Genomic DNA, 21629 nt, shown 5'->3' with positions numbered 1-21629 from the left:
TAAGAAAAATAAGTGCAATTTTAACAACATTCTGCCTCAGTTTATCATTTACACACATGCATTACAACTGACAGAGCACAGTGGATCTACAAATACACAAAACATAGAGAGTAAATTAAATAAATTATAGTTACTTCTCTTAAAATATTTAAAGTTGTTCATATTTCTTCAGGTTATTGTCATTTTTTGTAAAAGGATAGTTTGTAAATGTAAACATTTTCATGTACTTTTTTTTACACTAAAACTCAGAGAAAATTTTGTAGTTTTCATTATTTATAGGTTATTATAATGGTATTATACTACTCTGATCCACTTTAGATCATATTGGTCTGAATGTGGAACCTGAACTAAAATGATTTTCACACCATTGACTGTTAAAATCTTCAGTGTCATTTTTTAATTTCCCAAATTTATCAAGGGGCCAGAATGGACCCTGTGGTGGGCCAGCTTCGGCCCACGGGTCATATGTTTGACAAATGTATCTTTTATTTTTCCAGTTTATAGAAATAAAAAGCGTTAAATCTAAAATGGCCAATATTAAGATATGAGATTTTGCTTGTATCACACAGTTTCTAAATCTATTCTCTCTTAATACACATGGAGACACTGACTCTAATACGTGTTCTATTAATAAAAACTAAAGCTGACAATGAAAATAAAATAACTGTTTTTTTCCCACAGCATTCATTCAGTTTATGTAGAAAGAGGAAGCTAAATAAAACTCATGATACACGAGAAACTGCATCACCAAGAACTTAACTATGTCATCTCTTAGGTTTTTTTTTTTTTTTTTTTTTTCTACAGCCACAGTGACAGTGGGTTCCTGTGTATGGAAATCTGCTCAGCCACGTTTGGTTTTCAACATCTGATGACACATGCCATTGCCTCTGATGCTAAAACCTTTGAATTTTCATTTAAATGCCTTAAAAACTACTGGAAATACATCCTACTTGCTGTATTCCCAGTTTTGCTCGTTTGTTTTATACATTTTAGGACAATCATCAGTGATAAATGAATAAATAAAGCTAGTAAAGTTGGAATAATTTCCTTTTCAGACACATTCTTCTTTTTATTCGTGTTTATACATATCAGTATCACCTTTGACCAGGTACAATGATAACATGCAGTCCCAGTTACACTTTATCTATCAAGAATAAATCCCATTGTCACAATCATTATCACAATATATATTTCATTCCAACTTGATGGTCAACTGTCTAGTCAGCTGTACAGTGTATATAGCTTAACCCTTTCATGCATGAATTTTCCTGAGTGTTTTTATTCCTCTTTAGGCTTGAAAAAAGCAATGTGATTGAAAAATTTTTATGAACCGATTTTTCATGGAGTTGCAAAAATGTCCACTCAGCTGGATACCATGCATCTAATTTTTAAAGCAAAGAAACATGTATTTACTGATATACTGTGCTAAAACTTTAAAATACATATTTTTTAATGCTGCTAATTTGATGTTAAGTCAGATTTTTGCATACTCTATTGTAAGTTATTAATCACTTTATGGAGATAATATGAAAAAAAAACATTTTGTTTAAGAAAAACAGTTAATTACAGTCTAATAACAATAACAAGCAATTGTTTTGCACTCACACATGTTACTGCAGATCAGGTTTATCCTCACTAAGAACAGCAAAGTTGCAGTAATGGTATGAATGTCAATGTATGGGGTGATGCATAGGTGTCCACTGATTTGGCTGATATGGAACTAAAACAATAAAACCCATGAATATACAGAGAACAGCTGTAGAATAGCTGTCCACTGTAGTGACCAGTATACATGAAAGGGTTAAAGTCACTGCAGCAGCTTTTATGGGTGGGAAATATGGCCAAAAGGTTCTACAAGTATATGTAATTTTCTTTTTTATTTTTTTAATTTCTTTTTTCTTTTTTTTATGGGCTCAGCTGGCTGACAGGCAGCTGTCTGTACTGAAAGGGCAGCAGCCGACACCAACTGTACTCTCAGTCATCACTGCCCACTTTTCTGACACCTTTACTTCTGTACCCTCTTTTATTTGGACATTTACCCCCTCGGAGTATCTCACACTACTTTTTTTTTTTTTTTTCCCTACATGTCTTGACCAGCATCCTAACATCAGGATGGTAGTCTGGCTGCCTTTTGGCACTGAACAAACCTGCCTTGCCAAGGGTAACTTCACAAAGTATATGAAGTGCCCCTTGACATTCTACTGTGTTTATTATGAGTTTTGCTGAACAACATTTCAATGTTGGATCCGACATGGGGGGGGGGGGGTAGAAGGGGAGAGAGCAAGGGAGAAGAAGGTGGCGAAGACCCTCACAAGGACGTATCAACAATACAAACAGTAACAACCATGGTGATAATTATAATGGAAACAGTAACTACATCCAGAACTGAGTAAACTGGACAGAAGAGAGAAAGAAAAAAAAAGAAAACAGAACAAAACTGCAAAAAAACCAAACGGTGAAATACATAAGACCTATGAGATGATAAATATAAGAAAAGAAAGCGTGAACAAAATATCGTTTGCACAAATAATACCAGTAACATATCCACACAACATCAGTTGTTCACATTAATCTGCTGTGACAGAGTGAACGAGGCAAAGAGACTGAGGTGAAGAACACATTTATAACATAATATAATTTTATAACATAATGCGTCATGTGTCTCTAAATTCACATTTGGACAGATTTCCACTGGTATAAACTCCCTTTTGGTATTAGCTCTTTCACTCTTATCAATGTTTTTTTTTTTTTTTTGGTTTTTTTTGGTGTTGTTTTCAATTTCCTTTCTGTGCCCATAAGGAAGAGCCCAAAATGTCATCACAGGGATGACAACTATTGATGATAAAGTGTAACACAATGATCTCAACGATAGAACATATTATGAAACTTCACTGTACACCTTCTTCCATTGTTACACAACACACAATATGAACAAAACTACTGAGACACATTGAATTCAGGTGTTTCATTGCTAGCAGAGGTCTGGACTACAAAATTAAAATAATAATGTTGTAATATAATTATATACACTGAACAAATAAGCATTTTTATTTCATGTTTAGAGTTAATTTTGTTTATATTGTCATTTACACTGATAAAATACTTCAGAGTTTGTAGTCACTTAATTTTATTCAACATTGGAATATTTTTTTTCTTCTTTTTTTATCATTATATGATTGTTATTATTAAGTGTTTTAAGTGTTCTACCTTTACATTTGGAACTATTTGTTATCCTCTGACCATAAATAATCATTTTTAACCATGTGATTGTGACAACTCTCACTAAGGAAAGTAAAATCTGCCTTCAACTAAAAGAAATATCGATTTCACATTTAATGGGATAATTACTGAGGACATCTGTCCACAAAAATCATGGTACATTTTTGCTTTAAAAGGTAAAAAAAAAAAAAAAGTCATTACATCATCATATCACAGTCCTACTGGTAATCTATTTGTTTAAGAACTGATTTCAAGAAGTCAGTGGCATTTATTTGGTGATGCACTGGAAATAAAATTGTGACATGGTGAAATTGAATTATAAAACAGCACCTACTGTTCCTGTTGTGTAATGTACATTGTGATGTTTTTGATTCTTTTAGTATGACACAGTCTCACTTTGTACAGAACTGTTTCCTGTATTGCAGTGGTTCTCAAACTTTTTTATAGTGGAGTACCACCTGAAATATACTTTTTTAGCCAAGTACCCCCAACTCCTGCTTCAGCATTTTTGATTGAAAAAAATGAGGCAAAATTTGTTCCTGTGCCAAAGGTGTCTGTTTATATTTTCAAAACTTTATAAACAAACAACATATATTTAACTGTAATATATGAAAAAAAAAATTAACAAAATTTTGTTTGCAAAATATAAACTGAAACACTGATAAGAAACAATTGGTCATTAATTAATAAATGAACCTTTCATCAACAAAAAATAATTACTTATCTACTCAAGTAAACTCTTTTTAAATAATATAAAATGGAAATGTTCTTCAAATGTTACCAAAGCTTAAACAAGATGATTGACAATGAAACTATTATATGAATGTATTTATTGTGTTTTATATTTCAGCATTAATTCTCATTATTACCTCTGCCAGGGGGTATTGTGATCGCTTTGCTTTGTGTGTTTGCGTACGTGTTTGTTTGTTTGCGTGTTTGTTTGTTAGCAAGGTAACTCAAAAAGTTATGGATGGATTTTCAGGAAATTTTCAGGAAATGTTGATACTGGCACAAGGAAGAAATGATTAAAGTTTGGTGGTGGTCGGGGGGGGGGGGCAGATGGCAGATCTGTCTTGGTGGAGGTCTGCGAGGTCTGCGCTCTCTGAGAGCTTTTCTTGCATATTTTGTATTCAGTACATCAGTACTTTTGTATTTTGTATTCAGTACATCAGTACTAATCAGTACTCATTTAATGTATTTTTCCAAAAAAACTTTCAAGTACCCCCTGGGCTTCTTCCAAGTACCCCTGGGGTATGCGTACCCCACTTTGGGAACCCCTGCTGTATTGTATATTGCCTTGTATGCAACTACTGACCCACAGGGTTAAATAAGGGTAAATAAGTAAATAAATAAACATACCATTAACAAATACCCAATGTGCTTCAGAAGAAAAGATAGACTTTAGATTCTTTAACTTAAACGGCCTGATGCCAGACTATCGCTCAGACAGAAAATGGTCTTTTAGATCTCCTCCTGGCCTCCAAGTTGTTGGGGTTTTTTTTTCTTTTTTCTCTCTCTCTCTCTCTTTTTTTTTTTTTTTTTTTTTTTTTTTTAACTTGTCTTGTCCAGCATCCTAACAGCAGAATGGTAGTCTGGCTGCCTTTTGGTGCTGAACAAATTTGCTTTGCCAAGGGTAACTTCACAAAGTATATGAAGCTCAACCTTGACATTCTACTGTGTTTATTATGAGTTTTGTTGAATCACATTTCAATGCCGGACCTGACATGGGGGGGGGGGGGGCAAGAAAGAAGAAGGTGGCGAAGACCCTCACAAGAAAGTATCAGCAATACAAACAGTAACAACCATGGTCATCTCCTGGCCTCCAAGTTGTCTCAAACATCTTAACAACAATATGGAGAATGTCAGACTTTAGCCGCCGTGGCTGTAATCGTTGGGACAGTCTGCCTGATGATGATGTATATTCTTAAAAGAAACATTTATAGCTCTACTTTTACTCCAAATGCCTTGTCATTTGTTGCCTTAGTTTAGTTTTATGTGCGCATCCACTGTAATTTCCCTCATTTAGTTTTAACATCGTATTGTTTCATTGTATTTCTAAGTCTGGCAAAAGCTGTTTTTTTCTTGCCCTGCTTTCTTCAGTTACTTTATACTGTATATTTGGTATATGAGGCACTAAACTTGAGAAGAACAGTAAGAACCGTTTGAGAGACGAGCTGTTGTTTCACCAAAAATGCAGAACCAGAACAACAGTAGAGATTCTGACTTTGGTTTTCAGTGCGGTTGGTCACTGACACAGAGGGACGATTGTTTGTTTGGGTCAAGCCCTTTATGAATGGAGTATGGTGAAGTGAATGAGTATCATAAACATGCATGGACAGAATTTATGGGCAGTGTTTGCATGACTAAAGTAGGTTTTCAAGTGATACTAAACATGCCTAAATATCCACGGGATGATTTATGTGTCATGTAAGGGACAGACTGAAAAAACACAGAGATGATGACGGTTAAAAGTGCAGAGGTTTTGCCCCATCTGTAGCATATTAGGAATTACTTTTGTCGCAGAAAAAGCAACAAAAAGTGACGCTTTCTATAAACGATAGTGTCATTTTGGGTTACTTTAACTCCACCTACTGAGCCACACACTGACTCCGTGTCCTGAATTGTCCCGGTCAGCCGCTGAGGGAGCACACACATTGGACTTATTGTCTTCTGACGCTCTATCTCTGCTCTGGCTCCAAGCATGTATTCAGTGGGTGAGGGACGGAGGGGCGGATGGAGTTCAAGTTTACTGTCTTTATTTGGCAGATGTTGTGAAACTTCATGGCGAGGGGTGACGACAGTGTGACAGGTGATGTTTGTGGAAATGACCATATGAGTGAGTCAGTCAGCTTTAAACTGGAGTCAAACTGCTGATTTGTGGTATTTGTGAGGAAAAAAAGGAAGAAGAAGAAGAAGCATCTGAAACCAGCACGCGGCAAAAGAAAAAAAAAAGGTAGGACTGTTAAAACTACAACGAATTACACAGACTTAGAAGTTAATGTGGGAGACTACAAGTTAAGCTTCGCCCAGAACACTCTCTGTGGAATTCTTCCTCCATTCCTAGAGGAAACAGGGGCGGGTTCAGACCTGTTGTGTGCGAGCTGTAAATTTGTTGTCAATGAGGAAGTGCTTGTGACAGGTCGAGGAGGCCGGGGGAAGGCGTGGTCTAGTGAGCAAAGCAGCCCGGCGTGCAGGTAGAAGGCATAAAGGCTGGTGGGATCTGCTCTGTTACAGTGACTGTCTGCACTCGGACAATGACGGGTATGCTTCTATTGTGGATCCTCATCCTAAATGCCTCACTGAAGCCCTCAGGTAAGTCACTGGATACTGCTGCCTCCTCTCAACACAATGGCTAATTAATAACTAAAGCCTAGGTTTAGTCTAGCCTCTTCATTCAAAGCACTCTCACTTGTGTTTGGAGTGTCATGTGGGCTTGTGTCACTGGTAAAAAAAAAAAAAAAACTGCTCTAAACCACAAGAGCAGATATAAAACAACATTACAGTTTTCAGAGTTAAACTCAACATGTGTTTTTTGTCACTATTTCAAAACTAGAGGAGTGAATCTGACTCACTTGTGATGTGTTTCGGAATAAATTTACCTTATTATAAGTGATTATGGAGCAAAATATTTGTTTGGCCAAATGCATTTGCTTGTGAAATGTTTTGTTTTTGTTTTGTTTTTTAACTTTATTGGCAACGTTTGAGTATACAGTAGAAAAATTTAAACAAACAACAACATGTCAAAAAGGAAAAAGCATTTGAACAGACAAGTTGAAGAAAATAATGCATCGATTTAAAGATACAAAGCGTAATAAACAAATAATAGTATTAAAAAAAGTAAATAAATAAATAAAAATAACAAATCTGACAAATATAAATACATGCAATAGAGAGTTCAGTCAGTATTAAAGAATTGTGTATAAATAGCCAAGGTGTTAGAGCTTTTTTTATTAGAAATAAATTCTAAAGATTTAATAAAATTTTCAAATTCTAATAGGAAGATTTTAAAATGTGGGTGTGTTTTAGTATATTTGTTTTTATGTATATGAAATTTTCCAAATAATATGAACAAATTTACAATAAATTCTAGATAGTTAGTATCATGTTTAAAATATGTAATTACATTTTGGGATGTTATATTTATTATATTGTTACTTTTAGATATGATATAATTTTCAATTTTGGACCAGAAATTAGAAGAACGTTCACATAAATAGATATGATATAAATATAAATATAATATATAATAATAGATATAAATAAATTGATATGTAAAGCACTTTGTGCTACAGTTTTAATGTATGAAAAGAGCTATATAAATAAAGATTATTATTATTATTATAAAAAGAATAAGTGTAGAGTAGTTTTGTATTTGCTTGTGAAACGTGTGGTTTAAGGAAATACATCTTGTGACATCAGACGACTTTTGTTACATTTGGCAAAAGCAACAACTGGTGTAAATACTGCTGTACACTGTAAATACAGTTATTACTCGGTCACGGTGCTTAACAAGTTACGCAAAATGACTTGGAGTTACTTTAACACACTGCTGATGTTGAGACACAGTTTTGAAGTTGTACTTTGGATCATAACAAAGGCACCACCCACCCAGGTGCCACTGCGTACCTGGCCACAATGACTCAGTGTGATTTAGTCATTTCCTGATCAGGAGTTTTTAGTATGTGTTAAGTATCGTTGTACCATAAATACCTTATAACATCCGGTGAATAGGCTGGTGAGGGTGTTAACGAAACTAGGCAAAAAAAGGCAACAGAACCACAGAACAGACACCTAAATAACAGAGACTCATGTTGCCACCAAATAACCTTAATATGACTAGAGTGATTTAATCTAAAGAAGACAGTCTGATCATTTCACAGTCAAAATATAGTGTAACATTGGTCCAGTCTGGTGTAAAGACACACATGCTGTCTCACACACAAACGCTTTTGTGCAACTGCTGATAAAGGCTATCAAAGGATCCCTTCACCGATAACTGAGACTGTGTTGATACTGTACACATTTCATATTAACATGTCAGAGGTTACTAAATGGAGTTGAGAGTAAATCCCATAATTACTCTACAGGTTGGTTGCACAAGTATTTGAGGAGAGCCAAAAACACTGGAGGGCATGTAAGATGTACTGAAAGTATTTAGCACTAATCTGACTGCATCTTAACCTGCAGTGAAAGATGACATGAGTAGTTTTTTAGTCACTTTCCTCTGCAGATTTTAAGACATACTCAGTCATTTCCTTAACCTGCAGTAGGTTATATATGTCTTAGACAGCCACTGATATGGATTTTCTTTCACTCAAATGAAAAGTTCCACATAAAAAAAGAGCTCCAGCAATGTTTCTCAACCTTAGGCTCTAGGTGCAAAACAGGATCCCTCAGGATACAAATGGGGTCAGAAACCAAAAGACAATCCGGTCTATCACTCTTCAGGTTCCTACTAGTGTTGTAGTATTCAAGATCAGTCTTGGTCTCAAGGCTGCTTTTTTATTTTTTCCTCAGTCTCAGGTGCATTTTTACTCTCGGACTGTGCAGACTCTGGATTTTAAGGCGAGACTGGTTGAGATCACCACTGTTAATTTATTTGTTCAAGCCCACTGATTAGAGTGGGAAAGGATCTATTTCTTTTTTTTTTTTTGAACAAAATTTTATTCATATTTATATTTCAAGCTTTACAATATGTACAATCCTTACATATTCTTAATGTAGAAAGCTACATATCTTTTATAACATAAAAAGAACAAAATAAATAAACAAATAAACTTAACTTCTCGGCAAACTGGTACCTCAAATCAGTGTACTGTTACAAGGTCTTATTTGCATACCTAATATATCTGCCTACAATTTTTTTAATAATTACATAAAAATACAAATAATATCCCCCCAGCGTCAGACTCTCAAATGCTACAAAATCAAATCCAAATGGATTATCAAAGGATTCCACCTCTTCTTGAGGAAAGGATCTATTTCAAAGCAACCAGTTATTGGTTGCTTGATTTGTTTCCTACGGTTTCCCCAGCAACAGCATGGAAGCCCCCCCCCCCCATATAATCCCTGAACGGACCTGTCCAGGGGTGGCAAACATACAGCCTGCAGGTCAAAACCGGCCCGCCAAAGGTTCTAATTTGGCCCACAGTATAAATTTAGAAAGTGCAAAAATTATACTAAAGTTATTAAGAGTCAAAGGTGTCTTATTTGTTTTAGTTCAGATTCCACATTTAGCCGAATTGTGATCTCAAGTAAAATAATAGCATAATAACCTATAAATAATGAAAAATCAAAATTTCATAGGAAAAAGTATCGGTATTGGATCAGTATCGGCAAAACTAATCATAAAAAAATTGGATAAGAAGCAAAAAAAATCCAGAACGGGACATCACTAGCAGCGAGCAATAAAGAAAAGAAGAATATAATATCTGTAAAACCACATGCAAAACCAAATGGAACCAAAAACTGTTCCAAAAAATAAGGCTTGTATATTCATGGGTTTGTTTTGGATGGTGAAGACATTTGAGTGTTTTGTCATTTCGTTGTATTCAGGCTTGGTATGTTTCCATCATTTTAACGCTGTAATTCTGTGACTGAAACAGCTGCTGTTCGGTTGATGGATGCTGGATTTGTGACACAAAAATAAACAAAGAATTGCACTTTCCTGCATTGTGGTGCTTTGAAAAAAGTGCAGAGACTGTTTGTCATTGTTACTGTTTCTGTAAATCAGTCTTAAAATAGAGAATTCTTACCGTGTCCACTCTTCTAATCATTTTTCATTGTATGTACGGTCTTGGTCTTGGTCTTGTCTCAGTCTCGACCTGCCTTGGTCTTAGTCTTGACTTGGTCTCGACCTTTAAAAGTCTTGGTCTTGGTCTAAGAACCCTCTGGGCTCTGAAATGTCTTGGTCTCGGCTGGTGCAGTCTTGACTACAACACTAGTTCCTACATTAACATATTTAATCTGAAAAGATTACACTGGGTTACAAAAAAATGTTTTTTGCAAGTTGTCCAGGTTTTTCAACTGAATTAGGACCATTTTGCACCGCTAAATCCAAAAATGACATCTGTTTTTTTCAATCAGGTCAGGTTTTTTTGCTGATTTGATTTTGAAAAATTTGATCTTCTCACAAAATATAATAATTAATACCAAAATAAGATTGGTGAGCACACTTTATGAAACTTGTGACTTGATTCCTGTTAGGTACAATGATGTATTCACCGCAGATGTAGCAGAATACGTCAGGCTTATTTTTGCAAGATCTTCTAGTCGAAGCCATTTCATTCACCTGTAATATTAAAAAAACCATTAATCATAAATTGGCAAAAGTAAAATCTTCAGATTGTAAGAAATATGAAAGAATTTTGTATCATATGATGTGAAAATGCCCATAAATGTAAGCAAAAATGTTAAAAAGCCTATATGTAGCATAGTTCAGAAAGTTGACCTTGATTGAGCAAAATTAATGTGATTTTTGGATTCAGCACACCAAAATTATCCTAAATCAGCTCAAAAAACTTAAACAATAAATTTATTGTTGACCAGTGTTAGCAACAGCCCGCGAATATTGTTATTAACCCATAAAGACCTAAACATCCACCACTGAAGAAAATCATCTACTGATCTAAAATATTTAATACCTGTTGATCCATTAATCCTATTAATACATGTAAATAATTGGTGTAAAATACAGTTTGCCATCTTTTCATGGTCATCAGATATGACCCATTTGGACGTTTAGAGGCTCCGTAGTTACCGTGGAAACATCATCTTCGACAACACTGATTCACCAGGAAAACCCATGGAGTTGGATCAATGACAGTGGATGGAGACACTGAGTTTATGATAGATTTTGCCACAAAAAAAAAAAACCTCAAGTTTTCTTCAGTTTTCTCTGTTTTTGATATAATAACCCTCAACTTTAATCTGATCTTAATGAACATTTACAAGATCAGCAAATTAAAAATAGGAAAATACCTGATTTTCACAACAAAAAAAAAAAGCAAAACACAGACATTAATATTATAATAAATGCTTAAGAAAGGTTAATTTTATTATTTTTTTTAATTCACTTTTTCATTGACATTCTGCATCAATTTTGACAAAGATATTCATTTTAAATGTCATCAACAGTATATTAGTCTAAATGTCCCATTTTTTAACAATGAAACAAACAAAAAGAACATTAACAAGTAGGGAGTGAATTGCAGTTATTGAATTTACTATATTTAATCTTCTAAACAAAAATAAAAGCATCAAAGTCCGGTCTGCGTGGCATGATGTATTCCATCCAAAAAATTTTTTTAATCTATTTATTTTACCTTTATTAAACCAGGATAACCTCTGAGATTAAAGAGTGTCCTGGCCGAGATGGGCAGCAGTACATTAAATAGTTACAGATACAAACTTTCATACATAAAATGAAAATAAGTTTTCAGTACATAAAAACACATTGTCAAATCAAACCTTCCAAAGTCAACTTTGCAAAAAAATTGCCCACAGGATGAAGATAAGGTGTGTCAGGCAAAACATCTGCAGAATATAAAGAGACATTCAGTTGGGAACTGACATAAAATTAGCACTGGGTCTTTATGGGTTAAGAAAACAAGGATATCAGTGTAATTTCTGCATCAAGGACAAAGATGATTAAGTTTAGCTGTTTGTTCACACGCTTACCACAGTCCATGTTTACCTAAACAGCTTAAGTAACTTCAGTAATGGTGCCACAGAATCCTAGATAAGGCCAGGGCGGACGGCTGAGTCAGAAAACCACATGATTTCTGCATATGTGAGATACTGCTGAATATTCATCCTAATTTAACCACTAATGTGCTTATCTTATCTTGGGGAAAAAAAAACAAAACAGCGCTTCCAAAATCCAAGCTGCAATCTTAGAGGCAACCTTTTAGAAGTACAATCTGGATTTGTTCTTAGCGGCTGTAGACACATGTTTAGTCACATGTTTAATCTGATTTAGAGAAACCGTGAGAATCCAGCAACACTGTAATGTTAAACTGACCGCTCCCATCACATCTCCACAGAGAGCCACGGTCCTGAGTTTGATGAGGGGAAAGACTATGAGGTGGTTCGACCTGTGAGACTTCACACAGTCAGAAAAAGAGATGCAGAGGTATGTTGCATGAACGTTGATGTAATAATATTTATGCACAGAATGAAGACGGCTGCAGCAGAAATAAAGGACATGCATGAATTCTGTCTTAGTAAGCACATTAATATAAGGCACAGGTGTTAAACATAAGGCCCGGGGGCCAAATCCGGCCCGCCAAAGGGTCCGATCCGGAGCGTAAGATGAATTACACAATCAGTGGTGTAAAAATCATTTTAATTCAGGTTCCAAATACAGAACACTTAATCTCAATTGGGTCAGACTAGTAAAATATTATCATAATAACCTATAAATAATGAAAACTGCAGATTTTGTCTTTGTTTTAGTGTAAAAAAAAAAAAAAAAAGTCAAATTACATGAAAATGTTTATATTAACAAGCTATCCTAAAAAATGTGAATAACCTGAAATGTCTTAAGAGAAGTACATGCAATTTTACCAATATTCTGCATGTTATTAAATGTTTTGTGTATTTGTAATTGTAATGTAAGTTGTAATGTACGTGTGTAAATGATAAACTGACAAACTGAGGTAGAATATTGTTAAAATTGCAATTGTTTTTCTTAAGACATTTCAGGTTGTTGATGTTATTCAGATTTTTTAAGGAAACGTTGTAGATGTAAACATTATCATAATGTAAATTTACTTTTTCCACTGTTGTTATTTCACTGGTCCGGCCCACTGGAGATCAAATTGGGCTGAATGTGGCCCCTGAACTAAAATGAGTTTGACACCTGTGATATAAGGCGTGGTAAAAATGTCAAATATTTCTCTTCCCCACAGAACCTCAGGCCGAAGACTATTAAATACGCAATGAGACTGGGAGGACAAGATATTGAAATGCATCTAGAAAAGAACAAGTGAGTTCCTGTTTGCTTCTCCTTTCATTTAAAAGGTCATTTTTAAAGCGTTACTAAAAAGGGTGAACAGAAACAGAATATGAGAGAGGGTTTTAAACTTTGCCATTTGCAGAGCGCACCATGCAAACCTTGAGACTTTTAGACACTTTTCTGATGTGATGTAACATTACCAAGGTCGTCCTCCGCTGTGAGATTATGCACCTGCTTATCTTCAAGGATGTTCAGAACATAGAGGACACCCTGCTCTTTTCTCTCACAGAAAAAATATTAAATCAAAAACACTGTCATTCGAGTCACACTACTTCGAGTACCTCAACACATGCGTTTTCTCAACGTTGACGGTTATAAGTTCATTGAATCTAGTTGCAAAAGCCGGTCTCGACATGATGGGACATCTGTTCAGTATTTCAAACTCTCTCAGTCCAACTTCCTGATTTCACTTCATTTTTTCTTCAGAAAATCTGCACTATAGTTCTGTTTTCATATCACATTCACCTCTGCTCAATGACATTTTGCAGGCATCCATGTCTTTCTTTGCTTATTTGTCAGGCTTTTGATTAAACCAGGGCCAAAAAGACACCGCTACAATTTGGAGCAGATCTATAAATAAATTGCAGATTTTTTTTGGCCATTTTTTAACATTTAATTAATGAAAAAAGGTAAACGACACGCACATCCAAAATTAGAGGTGTGCAGGATCCCAAAAAGTAGGACATGAAAAAATAAAGGAAGGTCCGCACAACCTGTGAGCTCCCAAACCATTTATTTAGTCAAAAGCAGTTTGATCACTAAAAATTCTGTATATTTGTAGACATTTGAAACATTTTATGATTTATGATTGATTGTATGTATGATAAGGTTTAATAAGTTATTTTCTGCTCTTCTAAGATGACGTATATTGCATGTCACGTGCTATTGTGGTCGGACACTGCATATAAAACACCTGTGTATTTTGTATTTGTGGATACTTGGAAATGTTTGACTCTTGATCACTTATAATTGATCATAAGTTTGAAAAGTTTTAATAGACTTTTTTCTGTTATTCCAAAAATGACATATAACGCAGGTCATGTGCTGTGATTAGAAGCTGCATATAAAACACCTGTGTAATGTTGTCTGTCCTCAGTCTGATGAAGGGCCTCGGCCCGAAACGTCACTAAATAAATGGTTTGGGAGCTCACAGGTTGTGCAGACCTTCCTTTATTTTAACATTTAATTAATAATATTAATAATTATGGGACTGTGGGGCCTGTGCAGAGGTATTCGTACCCTTCCAGTTTGAGTTTCAATGTGGTAGTCATGAGGAGATAGGAAATAAGGGCAGAGAAAGAAAAGAACGAAACGCAATAAACAAAACCCATATAAAACTGCCAATGTTGCAGTTTGTCACTTTTAACAGCTCAGCTCCAGGCCATGATGTAAAGTCACTGTTTTTCATTTACGGTGCATTCAATGTCTGATGATCTAATGACTGGGTGATATTTTTAGGGCTTAAGTACTGTAAATGTGTGACTGTGTTTAGAAATGTTGTGATTCATCCTCTGACTGAGAAATACAGTGAGTTAAAAGTTACTAACTCGAAAAAACATCAGCGAGGCTAATTCATGTGACATGGCACATTGTTCTTTCATTCTTGCCTTTCGATCATCAGCGAATTACTCACCAAGGACTACACCGAGACACATTACCTACAGGACGGAACTCGAGTCACCACAACTCCGGATGATATTGTGAGTACAGTGCTTTTCTAAGCTAAATTCACTTCCTCATTTATGACAAAAGGACATAAATCATATGTTACATGACTGTGTTTTGTTAAGAAAATGTGTTATACCCTAGTTATAAATTAGATTCCAGATCAAATTCCATGAAAATGTCAGATTTGATGAATCGTAAGCCTGTGAATGCATCCATCCCCATCATCCATCTCATTCCTCAACAGGATCACTGCTACTACCAGGGGAAGATAGTAAACGACAGCGCATCGTCTGTCAGTATCAGTACATGTGATGGACTCAGGTGAGATTTCTGCCTTTTTTTTTTTTTCTTTTTTTTTTTAAAAAACATGAATCAGACATAGAAGAGCTCACACTATTAGCCACTACTTCCAGAAGTCTGGGTACAAGACAGTATGAACACAGGAGTCATGGGTTTATACACAGCGTCAAACTTTTAATGATTCAGTCAGCTGATAATACTTGTCATAGTTTTTAATTTTCCTTTGGGATAAAAGAAAATAGTGTTCCTCATAAGGACTCAAACACACATATCCCATGTGGCAAACCTGCAACTTATCCACTTGACCGCCACTCAGATATTAAGGTGAGGTTCTATATTACCATCATAGCTGCCAAATAGCATTTGGCCTCATATTCTCACTGTCATTGTTGTAATGTATTTATTTATTAACTATTTGCTTTTGTAATTGTTTAACCTTGTTTTTACTTCTTACTTTTAGCCTCCTCACCCCCTTCCCCTCAAGGAGCCATTGCTCTTTGATCAGGCTGCATTTGTAAATAAGAATCTGTTCTTAATTGCTTGCCTGGGTAAATAAAGGTTAAATAAATAAAATAAAAATATTCCATTAAATTAAAGTCTTTATGTAAAACCTAGAGGTGGAGGAGGCTAAACTGAAGTGTAATGGCCTGAAAAGAGTTGTATTTTGTTACCTGTGACATCTGGAACGGATAAATGATCTGATTCGTATCCGTTCTGGAGTACTCAAAGTGTCTGTATGTCACTCTAGGCCAGACTTTCTCAAATAGGGGTATGTGTACCCCCTGGGGTACTTGGAAGAAGCCCAGGGGGTACTTGATATTAAAAAAAAAAAAAAAAAAAAAAAACATTCAACAAGTGGTGCCAGGCACAACAAACCTCGCCCCTCACACATATTATAGCTTATTTTGGCATCGATCCAGCTGATGTCAACATATCAATTACCTCTATATATGTGCCAAGGTTGAAGTAAATTGACACAAACTGATTTTTTTTTTTTATAGACATTTGAAATTTCACCCATAACAAGTAAATGGAAGAAATAAAGATTTAAAAAATGTATCAAAGACTTTAACTTTTACCTATTTTTCCCAAAATGTAACCACATCTATTCTGCATCACTGGCAGTCTATAAACTCAATATGGTTTGAATTCAGCTGATAGTTTTGCTGCTAACAAACAAACAAACAAACCCAACAAAAAACAATACTCCTTGCCTCCCGTTTGGGGGGGGGGGGGCGGTGTAATGATGAGAATTAATGCTGAAATATAAAACACAGTAAATACATTCCTATAATAAAATTGACTCTCCTGACCTTATTTCATTTCAATATTTTTATTTTTAAATTATTTTTGTCTGTCATGTTGTTTAAGCTTTGATAAGATTTTAAAAACATTTCTATTATTCTTATTCAACATGAGTTTATTTGAGCAGTTAAGTAATACTTTTTTTGTTGATGAAAGGTTCATTTACTAATTACTGACTATTCAATTGATTTTTCTTATCAATGAAAGAGGGCACTTTTCAGTTTATATTTTGCAAAAAAATGTACTTAATTTATTAATTTAAACATATGTTAAAGTTTAATATATGTTGTTTATTTACAATGTTTTTAAAAATAAAAACAGTCACCTTTGGCAAAGGAACAAATTTTGCCTCATTTTTTTCAATCAAAAATGCTGATGCAAGAGTTGGGGGTACTTGGCTAAAAAATATATTTCAGGGGGTACTCCACTGTAAAAAGTTTGAGAACCACTGCTCTAGGCTACATGGAGACACAGTAAAAATCACCCAATCACATAAGGACAAAGAAATGAAACAATCCTGATTGGCCACAGGCATCAAAAAACTGTCGAGGAGTGAATCTTTAACCCTCCATGATCACATGATCCACAAAAGTTTAAGAAGCCACACACACACACACACACACACACACACTCATCTAAACAGTGGCCTGTAACCAGGAAGTGAATATATTTACACAGAAATGAACTAAATACAGTTAAAAACAACTTCAGTAAATGATGACATGAACTACAAGATACTGGATGAGTATTCTATAAAAAAACAACATATTTCTGTGTGCATTTATATATGAATATGTTTAAACAGCTCTTCTTCTACAACTAATTTTAAGTAGCCTATGGACCATCCACCACTGACCTCAATCAGTTATTGATTACATAAAATTAATCAGCAACTATTTTTGTTCTGGTTTATTATTGAAAAGGTTTTCTTTGTGCCACTACAGACATGAGTTTTTCCAACTTTCCTTAGAGTTACAATACTAAAAATTTTAGCTGGAATTACACAGTGTGGGACAAGGAGGCCTCAAAACATTTGTAGATAAAGGACAGTTGGAAAAAACACGATTTAAATTTATTTTTAACATATGCTCCATCAAGGTCAGTGCACCTCTGCAAGCAGTAATACCAGCCTTTAACCTCCTGAGACCCAAGAAATGTCAGCAAAGTACAAGTGTCTATACTGGAAACATCATGATGCAACAGCTTTTTCAGATGCAGTTTTTAAAATTTTTATGATATGCCCTTTGTGATGGACAGCTTCCTTTTCTATTTTTTTTTTTTAATATAAAGTTGTGAAACTCTTGTCCACATAAATGCGGACAGAAAACCCATAGCTGGATCTTAGGAGGTCAAGTCCATCTGTGTAAAACTGAGGTCCATGCAATTTACACCAAGTCAAAGCTATATTGTTCTTCTATGAACTTTTTGAAGCTGCCTCACACTAGTTTATTTCATATTCAGTAATATATGAAATAATTACTTGAAAAAATGATCAGCAGGTGATTTAATACTGTGTAGTTGTGTGCTGTGTTGTCAATATGCATGCTTTAACCTGCTTGAAATGCATCAATTTAACCCTTTCATACATAGTGGTCCCTACAGTGGACAGCGTTTTTTAAATTTTATTATTATTAATTTTAATGATTTTAATTTTATTTTGTTTTATTTTATTATTATTATTATTATTATTATTATTATTATTATTATTATTATTATTATTATTATTATTTAATTATTTATTTATTTATTTAAAGTGGAAAGTTATTCTGCAGCTGTTCTCTTGTATATTCATGGATTTTGTTGTTTTAGTTCCATATCAGCCAAAACAGTGGATGCTTATCCACCATCCCATAATACACTGCAATTCATACCATTACTGTAACTTTGCTGTTCTTGATAAACCTGATCTGCACTAACGTTTCAGTGTAAATCAGTTACCTGTTATTGTTATTAGACTGCAATTAACAGTTTTTTTTTTAAACAAAGTTTGTTTGTTTGTTTTTTTGCATATTATATCTCCATGAAGTGAGTACTGATTAGTATTAGAGTATATTAAAATGTGAGAAAACATCAGATTAGCAGCATTAAAAATGTTTTTATTTCATAGTTTTCACACAGTTTATCAGTAAATATATATTTCTTTGCTTCAAAAATTAAATGCATGGTGTCCAGCTGAGTGGACATTTTTGCAACTCCATAAAAAATAGGTTCATAAAAAAGATTTTCGATTGCATTGTTTTTTTTTTTAATGCCTAAAGAGGAATAAAAACACTCAGGAAAAAACTCTTGATTGAGGTTCTCATAATTCATGCATGAAAGGGTTAAAGAACTGAATGTGTCTTTTTAAAAATAAATATAAGATTAATTAAAAAATCATTGCATTCGTAGGTTATATTTCATATCAGTTATGTGCTTTATGTTGCCTTTTTCAGCTCTGCTCATTGATGTACGTACTGTGACCAAAGAATTATATGTAGAAATAAAAGTGTAAGTTTTATCCTTTTGGTTTTAGGGGATATTTCAGAACATCTGCCCAGAGGTACCTGATCGAGCCGCTGTCTGGAGACGATGAGGGGGAACATGCTGTGTCGCCGTTCAATGAAAAGAATTACAAACCTGCAGTGTGCGGTGTCACCAACACCAGCTGGAGCACTGACTTTGAGCCGCCCACAAGTCGCAGCCGCTCACGATCAGCGGTAACACCATCCCTATCCTTACACCTGAAAAAACAAAAATAACTCATGTATGTATAGTCAGGGATGATCAGTGTGCATCTGTTATTTTCCATCCTCCAGGGACTCTCTATTGTCCAACAGCAGAAGTACCTTGAGCTCTTTCTTGTTGCTGATAACCGAGTGGTAAGTTAAACACATGGAAAACTACTCTGGAAAACAGAAAAAAACACGATAATTTGACCTTATTTGCCATCTGTGATAAACACTGTGCAAAAAGTAATGCGGCTAGAATATGATGACACAGCTGCTGAAACAGGATATGACTGGGTTTCTTTTAGTACAAGAAGATGAAGCAAGATCAGACGGAGCTGAGAAAGAGGATATTTGAAATTGTCAACTTTGTCAACATGGTGAGTGTGTTCTCTTGCATGTTCCTGTGGCAAATTCCTATGTCCTGATCACATATATTCAGTAGATGGTGATTCCACACATATTCACCATGTTTAGTCGCCGCAGAATGATCAGTCTAAATCAGGGGTGTCAAAGTCATTTTCTTCAGCCCAATTTGATCTCCAGTGGGCCGGACCAGTAAAATAATAACATAATAACCTATAAATAATGACAACTGCAGAAAATAACATTAAATGATGAAACTATTTCCATTTTATACACTATCCAAAACAAAAAAAGTGTGAATAACTTGAAAAAAATCCTGAAATTTCTGAAGAAAAACAAATACAATTTGATCAATATTCTGCCTCAACTTATGATTAATACATGTGCATTACAGATCTACCAAGGTATAAAACAGGCAGAATAATGTTAAAATTGCACTTATTTTTCTTTAGACATTTCAGGTTGTTCATATTTGTTCAGGTTATCGACATTTTATTGTTAAAGGATATCAGAATTTAATGTTCTTTGCAGTAAATTGGTGTTGCCATTTTTTTTTATAGGCATAATGTCATATTACACTGGGTTACAAAAAAATGTTTTTTGCAAGTTGTCTAGGTTTTTTCAACTGAATTAGGACCATTTTGCACCGCTAAACCCAAAAATGACATCTGTTTTTCTCAATCAGGTCAGGTTTTTTTGCTAATTTGATTTTGAAAAATTCGATCTTCTCATAAAATTGATTACATTTTTGTGACTTTATCAGTTGATTTGTTATATAGTTCTCACCCAAAATAGGTTTTAAGAGAAAACACCATTGTACCTAACAGGTACAATGGTGTATTCACCGCAGATGTAGCAGAATACGTCAGTCTTATTTTTGCAAGATCTTCTAGTCGAAGCCATTTCATTCACCTGTAATAATAAAAAAAAACATTAATCATAAATTGGCAAAAGTAAAATCTTCAGAACTTATTTATTGCATGAAATATGAAAGAATTTTGTATCATATGATGTGAAAATGCCCATAAATGTAAGCAAAAATGTTAAAAAGCCAATATGTAGCACAGTTCAGAAAGTTGACCTGATTGAGCAAAATTAATGTGATTTTTGGATTCAGCACACCAAAATTATCCTAAATCAGCTCAAAAAACTTAAACAATAAATTTGTTGTTGACCAGTGTTATTTTCTCACATTAAACCAAGAAGAACATTTGGAGTCATTGTTTGTGGTTATTATGCTGTTATTTTTGAGTTTGATGCCCTTGACTGTTAATATCTTCAGGGTAATTTTTGCATTTTGCACTTTGTAAATTCATCTCGTGGGCCAGATTGGAACCTTTGGCAGGACGGTTTTGGTCCCCGGTCCACATGTTTGACACCTGTGGTCTAAATGTTTGATGTTTGATTTTTTCAACCAAAAATCAAAATCAATATGACATTTTTTTCTAGAAAACAAGTAAATACAATAACTAAAAATAGGACTAATGGCCCTGTAGCTCACCGGCATGTTCTATCAAGAATCAATAACCAGTTAAATTTGTGTCAGGTTGTCAGGTTCTGTTCTATTTGCTGTGGTTTGGATGCAGGAGATCAACCTCCCAATAGAAGTGGGTGGTACTTTCACTGGAGGAGAACGCAATTAATTAAATCAAAGTCCATATATGAATTCTATCAGTGCTCAGTAGTAACTATATTGATATCTCTAACTGTTTCCATGTTATAAGCCATCAAAATATGGAAATATGGCCCATTATAAGTGAAGGTGAATTTTTAATGATTGAAAAATTCATCAAAAATCCAGAAATTAAAATCTCTCAAAACTTTGAACAAACTTTGCAGAGATTGTCCTGAGGAAGCTACATATACAGGGGTTGGACAAAATAATGGAAACACCTTCACCTCAAGATGATAATGCCCCAATCCATACAGCTAGAATTGTTAAAGAATGGCATGAGGAACATTCTAATGAAGTTGAGCATCTCGTATGGCCGGCACAGTCCCCAGACCTCAACATTATTGAGCATTTATGGTCAGTTTTAGAGATTCAA

General features: G+C 34.6%; 1 protein-coding gene across 2 annotated transcripts in view; it reads left to right on the top strand.

The window, feature by feature from the left end:
- The first annotated feature begins 5875 nt into the window (after positions 1 to 5875).
- adam28 (ADAM metallopeptidase domain 28) overlaps positions 5876 to 21629 on the top strand; it is a 56937-nt gene continuing 41183 nt past the window's right edge. The window contains exons 1-9 of one of the 2 annotated variants that reach the window (XM_030144467.1): positions 5876 to 6172; positions 6454 to 6531; positions 12264 to 12352; positions 13131 to 13207; positions 14859 to 14937; positions 15150 to 15226; positions 19023 to 19206; positions 19306 to 19368; positions 19524 to 19595. In XM_030144467.1, coding sequence (XP_030000327.1) covers positions 6474 to 6531; positions 12264 to 12352; positions 13131 to 13207; positions 14859 to 14937; positions 15150 to 15226; positions 19023 to 19206; positions 19306 to 19368; positions 19524 to 19595 — 699 coding nt within the window. In that variant the 5' untranslated portion in view covers positions 5876 to 6172; positions 6454 to 6473. Of the gene's footprint in view, positions 6173 to 6358; positions 6532 to 12263; positions 12353 to 13130; positions 13208 to 14858; positions 14938 to 15149; positions 15227 to 19022; positions 19207 to 19305; positions 19369 to 19523; positions 19596 to 21629 lie in introns of both variants that reach the window. The other variant, XM_030144466.1, reaches the window with a different exon arrangement.

This window comes from Sphaeramia orbicularis, chromosome 9, assembly GCF_902148855.1.
Source record: "Sphaeramia orbicularis chromosome 9, fSphaOr1.1, whole genome shotgun sequence".
Taxonomy (NCBI): Eukaryota; Metazoa; Chordata; class Actinopteri; order Kurtiformes; family Apogonidae; genus Sphaeramia; species Sphaeramia orbicularis.
This window is presented reverse-complemented; position numbering and strand designations above follow the sequence as displayed.